Source organism: Panicum virgatum, chromosome 1K (genome assembly GCF_016808335.1).
Source record: "Panicum virgatum strain AP13 chromosome 1K, P.virgatum_v5, whole genome shotgun sequence".
In the NCBI taxonomy this organism is placed as follows: Eukaryota; Viridiplantae; Streptophyta; class Magnoliopsida; order Poales; family Poaceae; genus Panicum; species Panicum virgatum.
This window is the reverse complement of record NC_053136.1, coordinates 1,393,089-1,405,752: the sequence shown is the minus strand read 5'-3', so window position 1 is coordinate 1,405,752 and position 12,664 is coordinate 1,393,089. Positions and strand designations below refer to the sequence as shown.

The following is a 12,664-nucleotide window of genomic DNA, read 5'->3' as shown; positions in this document are numbered from 1 at the left end:
GCAAGCTGCACCACTCCTTTCTCTCTCTGTCGTTAGGCAAGCTAGCAGCAGTTGCCTGCACATCCGTCTCTCCTCCTTTGCTCAAGCCTACAATTCAGAGAACGGGTGCCATCTCTCCTATTTAAATTCCCAAGCCTACAATTATATGTATGCTACGATGATTTTATGTGTTCAAATGTCATTTTATGTCGGGTAGACACATCCTGTTTCAAGATATTTACCTTCCTTGACAAGTTGCACCCTTTATTCCTTGTCGCCATAGATTTATGGGTTATTCGCGTAATTCAGAGTCACATGCTTAGTTGGCTTAGTGTTTGTGCAGTAGTTAAGTAGCATCACATGGGTTGGTTTCTTTTAAAAAAATATACATTTTTATGGTTGTTTTTAAAAGATAAAAACTCTATGGTAGACGCGGGTGAATATATGGTCTAGCGGATATTATGGTATGAGGATGAAGAAAAAGAATATGAATGATAAAATGGATGGAAAAATAGATGATGGATATGGTTTGGTTCTGTATGCGTTTCCGGCGCATTTTAGGGATTTATCACCCGTGTCAAATTAAGAACCGGTAATTGGCACAATTCTAGTCAAGTATTACAGTGCAACCATACGACTAAATGGGCACTGGCCTTAGCTTATTAAGTCAGTCGACCCGAGAGGATGCTACCGCCCGAGCGCTCGAGGAGCTCGTCGGTGTCGGGGTAGCTAACCCGGGCAAATGTATGGAGGCGAGGCGCTCCTACAGTCTGTCGTACAGCATATATTGGGTCCGGTTGATGTAACGGTCATGTTAGCTTGCCGACACATCTAAGAAATTGTGTATAAGCGCGCTAGCTACGCGCTGGCATCAAAGCGAAACATGTCGTATGGGTAAAGTGTACAACCTCTACAGAGTGTAAAACTATTCGAATAGCCGTGCTCGCGGTCATGAGCGCTTGAACTAGACGCCGGTTTTAGAGGTTTGGTTTGAAAAACTTGGTATGGGAATTGTTTGACAACACTTGCACCGGTTCAAAGGTTGTGGACGCGAAATGGAAAATGGGGAGTCATGATTGGTTTTGTCGGTCTATTTTATATAAAACAAAATATTTGCAAAAATTATGCGTATGAAGATACACTCAAATAAAATGCAGCCTAGTGCTAGTGAACCTGTCAGCCTTTCTTGATTAACCATGCATGTATTATAGGATTTTTGATATACACCCGAAGTCTTGCGAGTATAAAATTGTACTCACATTTGTTGCTAAAATTTTAAAATTCAGAGTTCGAAGAAGAGCCGTCTCAGTTCAGTTCCTTGCTGAAGGATGCGGGTTTTCGACATTAGTTCTTTTTAGGACTAACTCCCAGTCAGTTGACTGTGGGAATGGTGAGGCACACTACTGTAGGATGGAAGTTCTATATTTCTATTTGCTTCTGTTGCAGATTATATAAGCTCTGATTAAATTTTAATATTACTAACAAGTTTTTGAATGCAGTTGTGATACCGGTGATGTTGTGCGCACTTGCCGACTGATCATGGGACAAGTACAGTGAAGCACAACGGGAACCTGGGTATTTGTACACCCAGCAGCCCGCAGATGGAAGATTTATTTTGGAGGTTATTAACATGTATTAGAATTCAAAGGGGTTCTTACATACTTTTAATGGTGAGTTCTTGAATTTAGATCTAGATATGATCCCGTAATATGGGTGTAGAGGAGGGGGTGATGGCTTGGGAAAGATGGAGGAGGTCACAGAGGGAATCAATAACATATGTACCGTAGACCATAGTAGGGGATATTACGTCCTTCGTGGCGTGGTGGCCGGATATGGTGGCGGCAGGTGTTGTGGCGAAAAATCTCGACGTTAGACTTGGGTTAACCCAGAGTAGTTTCTGGTGAGGAGTTGAAAGATATTGGTGCACAGCGATATCGTGGCGACTTTTATGGGCGTGTCTGTAGCCACATGACTGCTAAAATGCACATTCAGAGTTTGTGGACCTAAGTGATATAAGTTACAAATTTATGGATCCAAAAATACACTATCAGAGTTTATGGACCTATGTTTTCAAAATTTATAGACCTAAGTGACACAAATTACAAGTCGATGATCTAAAAATGCACTTTTAGAGTTTGTGGACATAAATGACACACCTTTATAAGTTGATGGACCTCTGATGTATTTTACTCATACATATATGTAATTCAAAAGCTCAACCATTTCTAATCTAGATTAAGCAATAGTTAACCCAAATATCTAGCAACCAAATTATCACGTGGATTATACATGAGCATCTAATAGCCAAATTTTCATCATCCAATTTGCATAATCAAACATATATATTAATTATAGGCGATATTACAAACATCCCATTTGGAGCTAAGATTTTTATGGTGGGTAGGTGTTATCAAAACATGGCTACTGTACAAAGATTACATGCTCAAGTTTTGTAAATTAATCATTACAACCAAAACAAATTTTAATTGCAATAAAGCATGTGGGAGCAAGTTAAATCTAAGAACTCACAATTTAGTTGTTATAAAAAAAAGACTCACAATTTCTGTAAAAGCATGGCCTTATTAAGGTTTCATAGGTCACAACAACACCATTCAAAGCTAGTGGAACCATATTTTCTATTTTTACAAACTTTTATTATCTATAAACTATTTATTAAGCACTAAACAAGCTAAATCATTAACTCAGGCATACATGCACCAATAAATCTGAAAATTTTAGCACAGTACATTTATCACATTAATAGCCTACCATACAAATTTGATAGCAAAATGAGCAACATAACTACAGATATGAATTTATTCCTAACAAGCATAGCTAAAAATCTAGAACAATATCTTTCTACTAAAACATATCGTATTATAGGTCTACTGCATAGATCTAATAACAAGAATTCCAAAACATCTTCGTTTTCTATTTTACAGTTTTTCTATAATTTTATACTAATTTTAGAAGCTATCAGCTAATTTATGTATAAGAGAAAAGATTAAACCATATAAGACAGGCACTTTACACCAAGGCCCCTAAATTTTTCTAGGATTGCGCAGCACTATTCAAAACTATTCATATGAGTCATAGACTTCGCAAAGAGCCCTCTGGAATTGTTTCTATGGTCCAGTCAACCATGGCCGGCCGGGTGGGGCGATCGAGGGAGGAGCTGCCTGTGCGAGGAATTGAGATTTGGTGGCTTGTGTGGGGAGTATTGGAGAGGGGTCAAGCTCGAGCTCGTTAATGGTGGCCGGGTTCTGGAGTTGGGCTTGGCGACAGCGCAGCACGCGAGCGGGGAGGGGGAGAGGGCAGGCAATGGGCAGGGAGCTCGGGAAGGACGGGGGCCGGCAGCGGCTTGGGCAAGGCCAACGGCTAGAGCTCGGTTCGGCTCTGCCTAGCTAAGCTCGAGCGGGAGGAGGAAGAAGAGAGGACTGAGCGTGCGTGCGAGAGGTTTCGGGAACAGGCGAGGTGGCCGGCGTGTAGAGGCTTCGGGAGAGTGAAAGAGAGAGACACAAAGATAGCAGACATGTGGACCCGTGGACAGTGAAACTAATCCAAAATTCGAATTTTTATTTTGGAATCATAAAACCGTAGTGTTTTAAAAGAGGATTCATCGTCACATGTGTTAAAATGCTAGAAAATTTTTATTTAATGGTTTTATGTATATATAATTAGTGCTAATGATAATGCTAATCATATGCTTAGCCCTAATACAAAGTGATTAACACTCGGCCTCTGGCCGTTCTATGTCAACATTACTGGTAGGCGTTGTAGGCATCGAACTCCCGGAGATGCGCAAGGCCCGCTTTTGCTTTGGTGGCTCCCTATCATCGACGAATGAGAAGAATCTTTTGAGGCTGCACTTCGATTTCGATGACCCTGGCTCTGCGGAGACAGATTCGGCCTGTTCATGTCTCAGGTACTGGCGTAGCACGATGCCGAAGTAAATGAGCAGTGCGAGGACACATGCTGCGCCACAAATGAGGAACAGGCCCATGAAGCTCTCAGGGCGGAGCTGGTTCGAGTCCACAAACTCGGTATTGTCAGCTGAGCAAGCGCCTGTCTTGAGCCACTTGTCGTGGATCCGCTGCAGTTCCCCATTCTCCGACAATGCTAGGATTGCGGTGGACAGGTCTACTTGCAGAGGGGAATCCCTTGGAAATGCCTGAAAGAGTTGAATTTTTAAGATGCTAAGTTAGAATGAATGAAATAAAGTGATCTACACTTGACTTCTGCTGCTAACAAGTGCAAGAAAGGCTCCATAATCTTAGTGTGTGTGGCCATCAGCTATGTGAACAGTAGTTAAAATTCTAGCAGTTAATGCAAAGTTACAGTAGATAATCTTGTAAGGAATTATCAGATTTGTTTCTGTTTATATTCCTAGAATAGAATATGTTTCAAGAGAACGTAAAGTTCAATGTACTTACAAAGCCCCATCCTGTACTGGTAAAATCTGAGCCAGCTACAGCAATTTTGCAGTTAGTTGACAAAAACAGCTCAACATAGGGGCGCTCATCGACAATGGCCATAACACCTCCTTTCTTAGGGCCTAGCTTGAGGTTTTCAGCATACTCTTCAGGAGAACCGAGAGCTTTTAACCTTGACCGTGGCATGTTGAATTCCTTGACCATGTATTCTTCTACAAAAGAACCAACTTGGAAACCAATAGGGTAATTACTATTTTGCAGGTCATCAAGTCCTCTTATCGATGTATCAAGTTGTTGCACCGTTAGGATGGAAGTAAGACTCGCGGTATAGCTGGATTGAATGATCAAAACAACAAATAGCCATATGATCAGAACACCACGTCCTAATGTGCTCATAGTGTTTTCTCCTGGTAACAAATAAAGATGGAGGTGACATGTCAGAACAGGAGGTCGGTTGCACTTAAAGATAGAACAGGAAAGGCTAGTTTACTCACTATGTGCAAAAAATAGAGTCGAAAAGCTGAACCTGCAGAGAATGAAGCAGATCATAAGCACTCGTTTCATAGGGAAAAATCAAGCCATCAGAGAAGCACAATACATGTCGAGAAGTACTTTGACAGACAAAAACTAACAAATAGAGGACAATACATCATAATATCACGTCAAATAGATTATGCAAATGCAGACATCTTTTCTTTCACAAATCTAAAATTACAAGATTTAAGTTCCTTGTTAATTGCTAGATGTTCCATTGGGACAAGTCGCCAGTGTTGAAAAAACACAGTTTAAGGCTGCTAACAATGTGTACTATGTTGCATGGGAACAGTGGAAATCTTAATACTTGTAAGTGAAATGACCAGGTACAGATAGTGAATGCAAAAAGGTGCAGTTCAGCTCCTTACCAAACAGTTGTTATTAATTGTTGCCGTGGTGAGCCACGGAAATCATCATTGATTCGATGCTCAAGAACCCAAATAACCACACCCACAACAAGAAAAAACAACCCTGTAACACACCACATCCTCAATGTAAATGGCTGCAAGAATGCCCAGGAATTCGTTATATGCTTTTTGACCGGAGCCAAAATAACCAGGCCTGACTCAATAAAGGGCTGGGTGAAATCAAGAGTTTGAGTTCTGTTCATTGTAATTACAATGTCCCCTATTGCTGCATCAAACTCCTGCAGGATAAGTTAACTCCGATCATTATCACATGATGAAATGTGCTGGAGGGAAAAAAACCCCCAAAAAAAGTTGCATGTTCATACTTACATTGTCCACAACCTTCTGTACGAGTTGATCATAATTAGGATTTTCAGTACCACTGCCAAAAGCTTCAAACCTGTATGTAACTGGATAAGGAAGTAAAAACAGTGCTTGAGTGAAGACATCGATGCAATAGCCCATCATTTTCCCAGTAGCGTTATCTAGGGTGACAAACTCTTTAAAGCTAAATCTGTTGGGGACGCCAATTATCAACTCCTTGGCATTGGAAGGAAAGACCCAACCTCGAGGTTTCTGCGCAGTCTCTCCAGGCCAAATGACATCATAGAGATGTTGATTGGCAAGAGAAGTATTAGGAGGCTTCAAATATAGGTCTTCTGGAAGGACGGTCGACAGCAATCTTGTATAGTTTGACCAAAAACCAATGGTCCGCACGCCATTTCCAATTATGCTTATGATGTCATAGGCAGGATGAATGAGTTCACCCAGAGCATTAAATTGCACTTGGCCAGATACCCCAGTGAAGTTCACTTGTCTAATCTTATCCAGTAATTTTTTTCCCATGTCAAAAACACTCATGGCTTCAAGGTGAAGACTTCCCCCAGTTTCATCACGCAACCTTGAGTCATTTTTAAAGGAAATCCTTCCACCATCATCAAAGAAGGCGTCCAGGGCCCGAGCTACTGCCCACACACTATCATAAACATAAAAACCATAAGCACTTAGGCGAAGATCACTGTGGTTGTATTTCTTGCTTAAGCTGCTCCACTTGGACATTAAATTACTCTTCATCTTTGACTTAGGGATGTGTGGACTTACAGTCAGAACACCTTGCATGCCATTTATAGTTTCAGCAGGAACTGATGAATTAGCATCAAGATAAGCAGAAAGCCAATCAGTTGCAATCCATACATAGCCATTGCCCATCATGTTCAGTCCGTTTGCAAGTGAGAGAAGCTTGAGTCCGGGTTCCGCACCAGTACGGAGGATAATAACACGAGACTCCATATTACTAACGGTAACCAACAAATTTAGAAGCTCACTTCTTTTAGCATTGGAGGGAAACCCAACCTTGTAGGAAATTTTGCAGCGCCTAGCAGTAAGTGCATCATCCAAAGCAGCAATGCCATTTCGACCATAATCATCATCAATGTATATTGCAGTCACCATCTTCCACTGGTAGTAATCAACAACTGCTGCCACAGCTGCCATTTCGTAGAGATCACTGGGCGCAGTCCGTACAAAGAATGGGAACTGGATTGATGATAGAGTTGCATCAGATGCCAAGGACATCAAAGGGACTTGGAGCTCATTTGCGACATACGAAATGATATGGGCAAGAGTAGAGCATTGTGGCCCAATGATTGCAATAGCATCAGTCTCCATGAACTGCAAAGCTGAAAAAAGGAATACTCATGACCGTGACCATAACTCTAGAATACAAGCACACACTATTAGAGAGTGCAAAACAAATGGAAGTGGTATTAAAGATGGTCTACACCTTCAACCATTCCGAGGAAACCATCATCGCAATTTATATCCCTCATGTCAACTTGTAATGTTGTTCCATTTAGAACTGTCGGATCAGAGTTTATATCCTCCAAGGCCGCATGGATGGCAACTGCTGAAACACCTCCAGTGGGGGAGTTAAACTGAAGAATGGAACCAATACTCACAACTGAAGGCCTTGCAGCTAAGCTCTTGCGGATCCCATTAGGGAAGAGGAACAGGGAGACAATCAACAACATGAGAAACACTATCTTCATTTTGGCTCAAATTGTTCAAAGACTGCTATGAACTTATGCAGATGTTGGTAAATTATCAATGAGTTTGGAAAGTGGGAATCCTGTCAAAAAAGAAAAGACGGATGCACTGTTATTAGGATGAACATATAGAAATGTGCAAGAGAATCAACATATAGATATTACAAATTGAGAGAAAATTATAAGAAAGGATGTCAACAAATGTAGACATGATGGAAGCAAATATAGGATTGAGAGCAAAATGAACAATGGATTGAAGAATCCAAAGAAAGCAACTTAGACAGAACAAGTACTGATGATCATTTTGATATCAATAAAAGCTTCCTTCTATCAAAAAAAATTACTGACGATTGCAGTAAATATATGATGAATGACAAAACTCATTATAGTATGGTACAAAATGTTCTGGGAGGCGCCATTCATGATATATATTTATCCTATTTCTAGAAAGAAGAGAAACCACAAAATGATATCCCAACATTGGTGAAACATTCAACTAAAGGAAGCTTAAGGTCGGCCTTAGATTATTCCGGCAAGCATCATTCAGAGCTAACTTCTCATATGGCCCTATCCCAGAAACCAGATGCCATGTGGTCCATTAGTTAATAGCGATAGATAATCGTGTGGCTGTCCCGCTCACTCCACCTGTTCCAATTTGCACACCCTTTTGCTATGAACGAAAAGAACAAATGCTGGACCTTCATACCTTGGCACTGTGCAAGGCATAAGAACCAACCAATCAAGGTGTCTATTCTATTCCTTGTGTGTAACAATTTGACAACAAGAATGTAACAATCCGACCCGGGCCGGCCCTCGGGCAGTGCGGCCAGTGCGACCGCACCGGGCCTCAAAAAATTAGGGGCCTCCAAATATTGCTAAGCTAATAGGCCTGTAAAGTTACAAGTGCCAATAAATTTTAGCCCAGTTCATTAATGATAATGAGTTTTCCAATATTACTCCATTCAGTTATGGTATCTATATTTTCACATGGCACAGTGACCAAGGGTACCAAGTATGCTTATCAATCCATTAATCACATTAACCATTGTCTTCTAGTTTCTATAATTTTTTCTTGGCGAGACTCCTTGCTTCCAGCAATTATTAATTGCCGCGATCCATGTGGAAAATCAACAGATCCAGTTTTTCTCCTTCCCGAGGCACCCGTGCTGGCGCTGGAGTTACTGTGGAGGATACCGAACGGGCTACTTGCGGACTCTCAAGGCAAAGGCTTAATATAATGATCAATTTTAAATTTTTCAATTTCGAAAATATAGCTATCATAACTAAATGGAAGAAGTATCTTGTATTTTTTTGGTGAATGAGAGCCTCCATTTTTTGTTTCGCACTGGGCCACCAAAAAGTCAGGGCCGGCCCTGAATCCGACAACAAGAAACAAGCACACGTCCCATACTAGTTTTTTTCTTAAGTTAAACAAACAATTTTGGTATTGCTAGGCACTAGGGATGTAAATGGTACGGATATTTCCCGACCGACCGACCGACCGAAAGGGGTCGGATAGTGATTCGGATATCCGGATATTTTTTTTCGGATATCGGATACGGATTCAGATATTGGATTCGGATACGAGAAGGGTAATATCCGTCGGATATCGAATATCCAGTCGGATAATCCGGATAGTCAAGTACTAGATTCGTATAGTTGTATTATACCAAATATATACATTAATAAAAAACTGATTTAATCTCTAAAAATTTATAACTAATTCATTTCAAATCAAAAAAATATAAAATTAGCACCAAAATTTTTCTAAAACTATAATCTATCTATTGGTACTCTATTGGATTAATAAAAAAAATCTGATTTAATCTCTAAAAATTTATAACTAATTCATTTCAAATCGGAAAAATATAAAATTAGCACCAAAATTTTTCTAAAAATATAATCTATCTATTGGTACTCTATTAGAGTTGAATCTTGTTTATTCCTAGTATAGTTCGAGAACTAAACTCGAACTCTAACAATAATTAGACTTGTTCCATTTTAATAAAAACTCAATATAGTATAACAATTCGAACTCTAGCAATAATTTGATCGCTCCTACATATTATTGCATGTAATAATTTAGAATGTCAATATTGTGCAATTGAGTGCCCAAAATGGTATGTCATCTGTATTTAATTTGGTTTATCAAGCACGATTTAGTTTGACTCATGGAACAGACGAATCGATCTGAGTGCTTGTCATGTATCATTAATGTAATAAGCTATAATGTTGTTAATTGAGTGTCTCCAATCTAAGTTGTGTAGCAAGTTAGAATGGCATATAATCGAATCTCTCTTATCTATATGATAAGTTAGAAATATCATGTAACTATTTGTTAAGTTGCTTCGTTAAACATAATCTAGTTAAGATTTGGACTCGTATGGTGTTCGATGTGATATGAATAAATATTAGCTTTACTCAATATCCGAAGAAATATCCGTGTTCGACATTATCCGCATCCGACTCGCTCTGTATTCAACACATATCTATTCGTATTCATATCCGAAGCAATCCGTATTCGTATTTGTACCCGAGTCTATCCGTGTTCGAATCCGAATCTGATAGAAAATGTGAAAACAAATACAATATCTGTGATATCCGTCCGTATCCGATGCGTTTACATCCCTACTAGGCACGCTTGCCACGAGGTACATTCCATACTAGTATGTTCCAACGCAACTATCAAGGGTGCTTCCTGCAAAAGTGCAACAAAGCCTCAATTATCAAGCAACCGAACGAACTAGACACGAGCATCTTCAGCCACTCATGCGATTTGTGCTTGTTTATCAAGTGATGATCAACAGGATGGACCTAAGTGAAGCGTTGTAGTGAAATCTTTTGCTCCAACTACAATCAAAACCCCAAAGAAAAATTGTCAGGAGCTACTAGAATTACTGGGAGCAGCTTCCAAAAAAAAATCAAAAAAAAAAGTTACTAGGAGCAACAAAGATCAGGAGAGGAACTGCAGGAACCAGCCAAAGAACACAACTTTGATTTGAATCACCGCTGGGAACCCGAGGAATGAGCGGAAATGACACTATGACAGCCATTGGTGGTTGGGGACATGGGGATTTGCTCCGCTCCAGGAACGAAGTGGATGCCTGTTGGTTGGTTCTGACGCGGAAACAGCATGAGGAGGTAGAATTGCAAGAGGACTCACGGGTTGGCTGCATTGCTGCCCCGGAAGAGGAAATCTTGGTCGTCGCCTCGTCTCCGGGTGCTTAACTCCTCGTCTCCTCCTCAAGACTCCAAGATCAGGCGGCGCTGGCCTTCCCCGGGGCTCGTTTTCTCATATTGGAACCGGGCTGTTTAACCTGTTTATAGGAAGGGGAGCGGGACAGGGGAGGGAGATGGAGATGGAGATGGCAGGTGGGGCCCATGGGAGCAGATGACTAGCAATGGGGTTGGGGTCCCATCTGTTGAACGAGCACCTGTTTTGGTTTGACTAGCAGTACAACCTTTTTAACAGGGACAGGGTGCTTTAATTTACCAGAGGCTATTAATTTGGATCTAGTGAGAAATTGCCCGAGCTATATTTGCTATCAATTGATATATTATCAAATAGTAATTATTTATAGTAAGTAGTACTTCCTCCATCTCAAAATATATCTACTTCTGGCATTCAAATTTTGTCTCATAATACAGCTACTTTTAAGTTTCCAAGTGGATTTTTTAGTATGCCAGGTCTAAAATGCCCCTCCATGCGTGCAAATTAATTATGGCATACCGATCTGCATGCAAGCTAAATAGAAAGGTCATAAGTATTCTCTTAATTAGTGCACGGTAACTAAATAAGAGTAATTTAGACTTTTACTCTCCATCCTTAATACGTCTGAAAAACTTTAGAAGTAGGTATATGGACAGAGGGAGTAGCCACACCAAGATTTGTTGAAAAGACTAAAGAAACGCCATCAATGTTGACACATCATTATTCTAGCTTACACTGTATTGCGACCCTACTGTATATTTTTTATGTGTTTATCTGGATTGAGAAAAAAAACATTGCCCCATCGCATTTGATGTTTTGTTTATCCATCCATGTAATAATTGAGTTATTTCCTTCACCCAAAAACAAGATAGCTAATTTGTCCCCAAGTAAAAAATTTCATATAAAATAGATAAACACATATTTTGACCTTTACCGTAAGGGGTTATCAAGGAAGAAGAGATGGAGGAGTTTCACGATCACAGGCTCACAGGCAGCACCTGTGACGGCGTGACCCACGTTGTGCACGGGGGCGTCTAATTTACGGTCGCCCGAAAAAAGGCCTGCCTACGGTTAATTTCTGACCGGCTATCGGAACATGTCTTCTTAGGAGAGTGTCAGAACACTATTATTTTTTCAATAAAATAAAACTTTTCATGGAAAAAATTAAAGAGACCGAAACTTTTGATGAGAAAAGTTTCAAAGAGACATTTTTTCCCCATGGACTGAAAAGTTTTTCGCCAATACTCGTACTAAGTTGTACAGTATTTTTTTCAATAAAATTTTTCTAGAGAAAATTTTCAAAAAAAAATTGGAGAGACCGGAAAACTTTGATGAGTAAAAATTTAAAGAAAAAAATTTTTGCATCTCAAATCGAAAAAACAATTGTAACAAAAACTTTTGCATCTAAAAATCAGGAAAAAAAAGAAAAAAAACACTACTCGGAGGACTCGGCGCCGCCGCTGCTGGCGAGCGCCTGGGCAGGTCCCCGCCGCTGCCGAGGGCGAGGCCAGGGGAGCACACCGCCACACCGCGCGCGCCGCCTCGCCGCTCGGCTCCGCTCCATCTCACCACGCTCGTGCCACTCCACACCCCCCTCTCAACGCCAAGGATGACGTCCCGCTCCAACTGCAAGCTGCAAGCTGCAGCGCGCTGGCCCCGCACTCCATCGTTGCATCCGCTCTTGCTAGCAGGTTGTAGATTTGGCTGGAGAAAAACGAAAGGAGAAGGGGAAAGCAACCAGGGAAATGAAAAGGCGGAAGGAGGAAAGAGTGGGCACGGGTCACGCGGCAGTTTTTGTGGGGTTCACCCACGTGCACTCTAACAGCGCGTCGACCGCTGCGAGGGCTGCGTGTGGTCGATCGCAAAACCAATACTGGGCGTTGGGGGGCGTCTAATTTACGGTCGCCCGGAAAAAGGCCTGCATACGGTTAATTTCCGACCGGCTGCCGGAACATGTCTTCTCACATGTCGGAGAGTGTCAGAACAATATTTTTCAGTAAAATGAAACTTTTTGTGAAAACAATTGAAGAAATCGAAACTTTTGATGAGAAAAAG

At 40.9% G+C, this 12,664-nt stretch overlaps 1 protein-coding gene across 2 annotated transcripts; it reads right to left on the bottom strand.

Annotated features, from left to right (window-relative positions):
* Positions 1-3,601: 3,601 nt before the first annotated feature.
* LOC120699276 (glutamate receptor 3.1-like) lies at positions 3,602-10,725 on the bottom strand. 2 transcript variants are annotated; one of them, XM_039983258.1, is made up of 7 exons: positions 10,562-10,725; positions 7,137-7,481; positions 5,684-7,032; positions 5,315-5,592; positions 4,907-4,938; positions 4,413-4,819; positions 3,602-4,150 (listed from the first exon to the last, which is right to left on the bottom strand). In XM_039983258.1, the coding sequence occupies exons 2-7, from the start codon at positions 7,399-7,401 to the stop codon at positions 3,707-3,709; spliced, it is 2,775 nt and encodes a 924-aa protein (XP_039839192.1). In that variant the 5' UTR covers positions 7,402-7,481; positions 10,562-10,725; the 3' UTR covers positions 3,602-3,706. The 2 variants fall into 2 exon arrangements, with proteins under 2 accessions (XP_039839192.1, XP_039839258.1); XM_039983324.1 differs by lacking the exon at positions 10,562-10,725 and having other exon boundaries at positions 5,684-7,024; positions 7,137-7,313.
* Positions 10,726-12,664: the final 1,939 nt, after the last annotated feature.

What these genes read in the sequence shown, in the direction of transcription:
- LOC120699276 (XM_039983258.1), bottom strand. Translation starts at nt 7,401, where the DNA reads ATGAAGATAGTGTTTCTCATGTTGTTGATTGTCTCCCTGTTCCTCTTC. An exon ending in TTTCCTCGGAATGGTTGAAG is followed by an intron (nt 7,033 to 7,136) that starts GTGTAGACCATC and finishes TCCTTTTTTCAG; the next exon opens with CTTTGCAGTTCATGGAGACT. An exon ending in TACAGAAGGTTGTGGACAAT is followed by an intron (nt 5,593 to 5,683) that starts GTAAGTATGAAC and finishes CTTATCCTGCAG; the next exon opens with GAGTTTGATGCAGCAATAGG.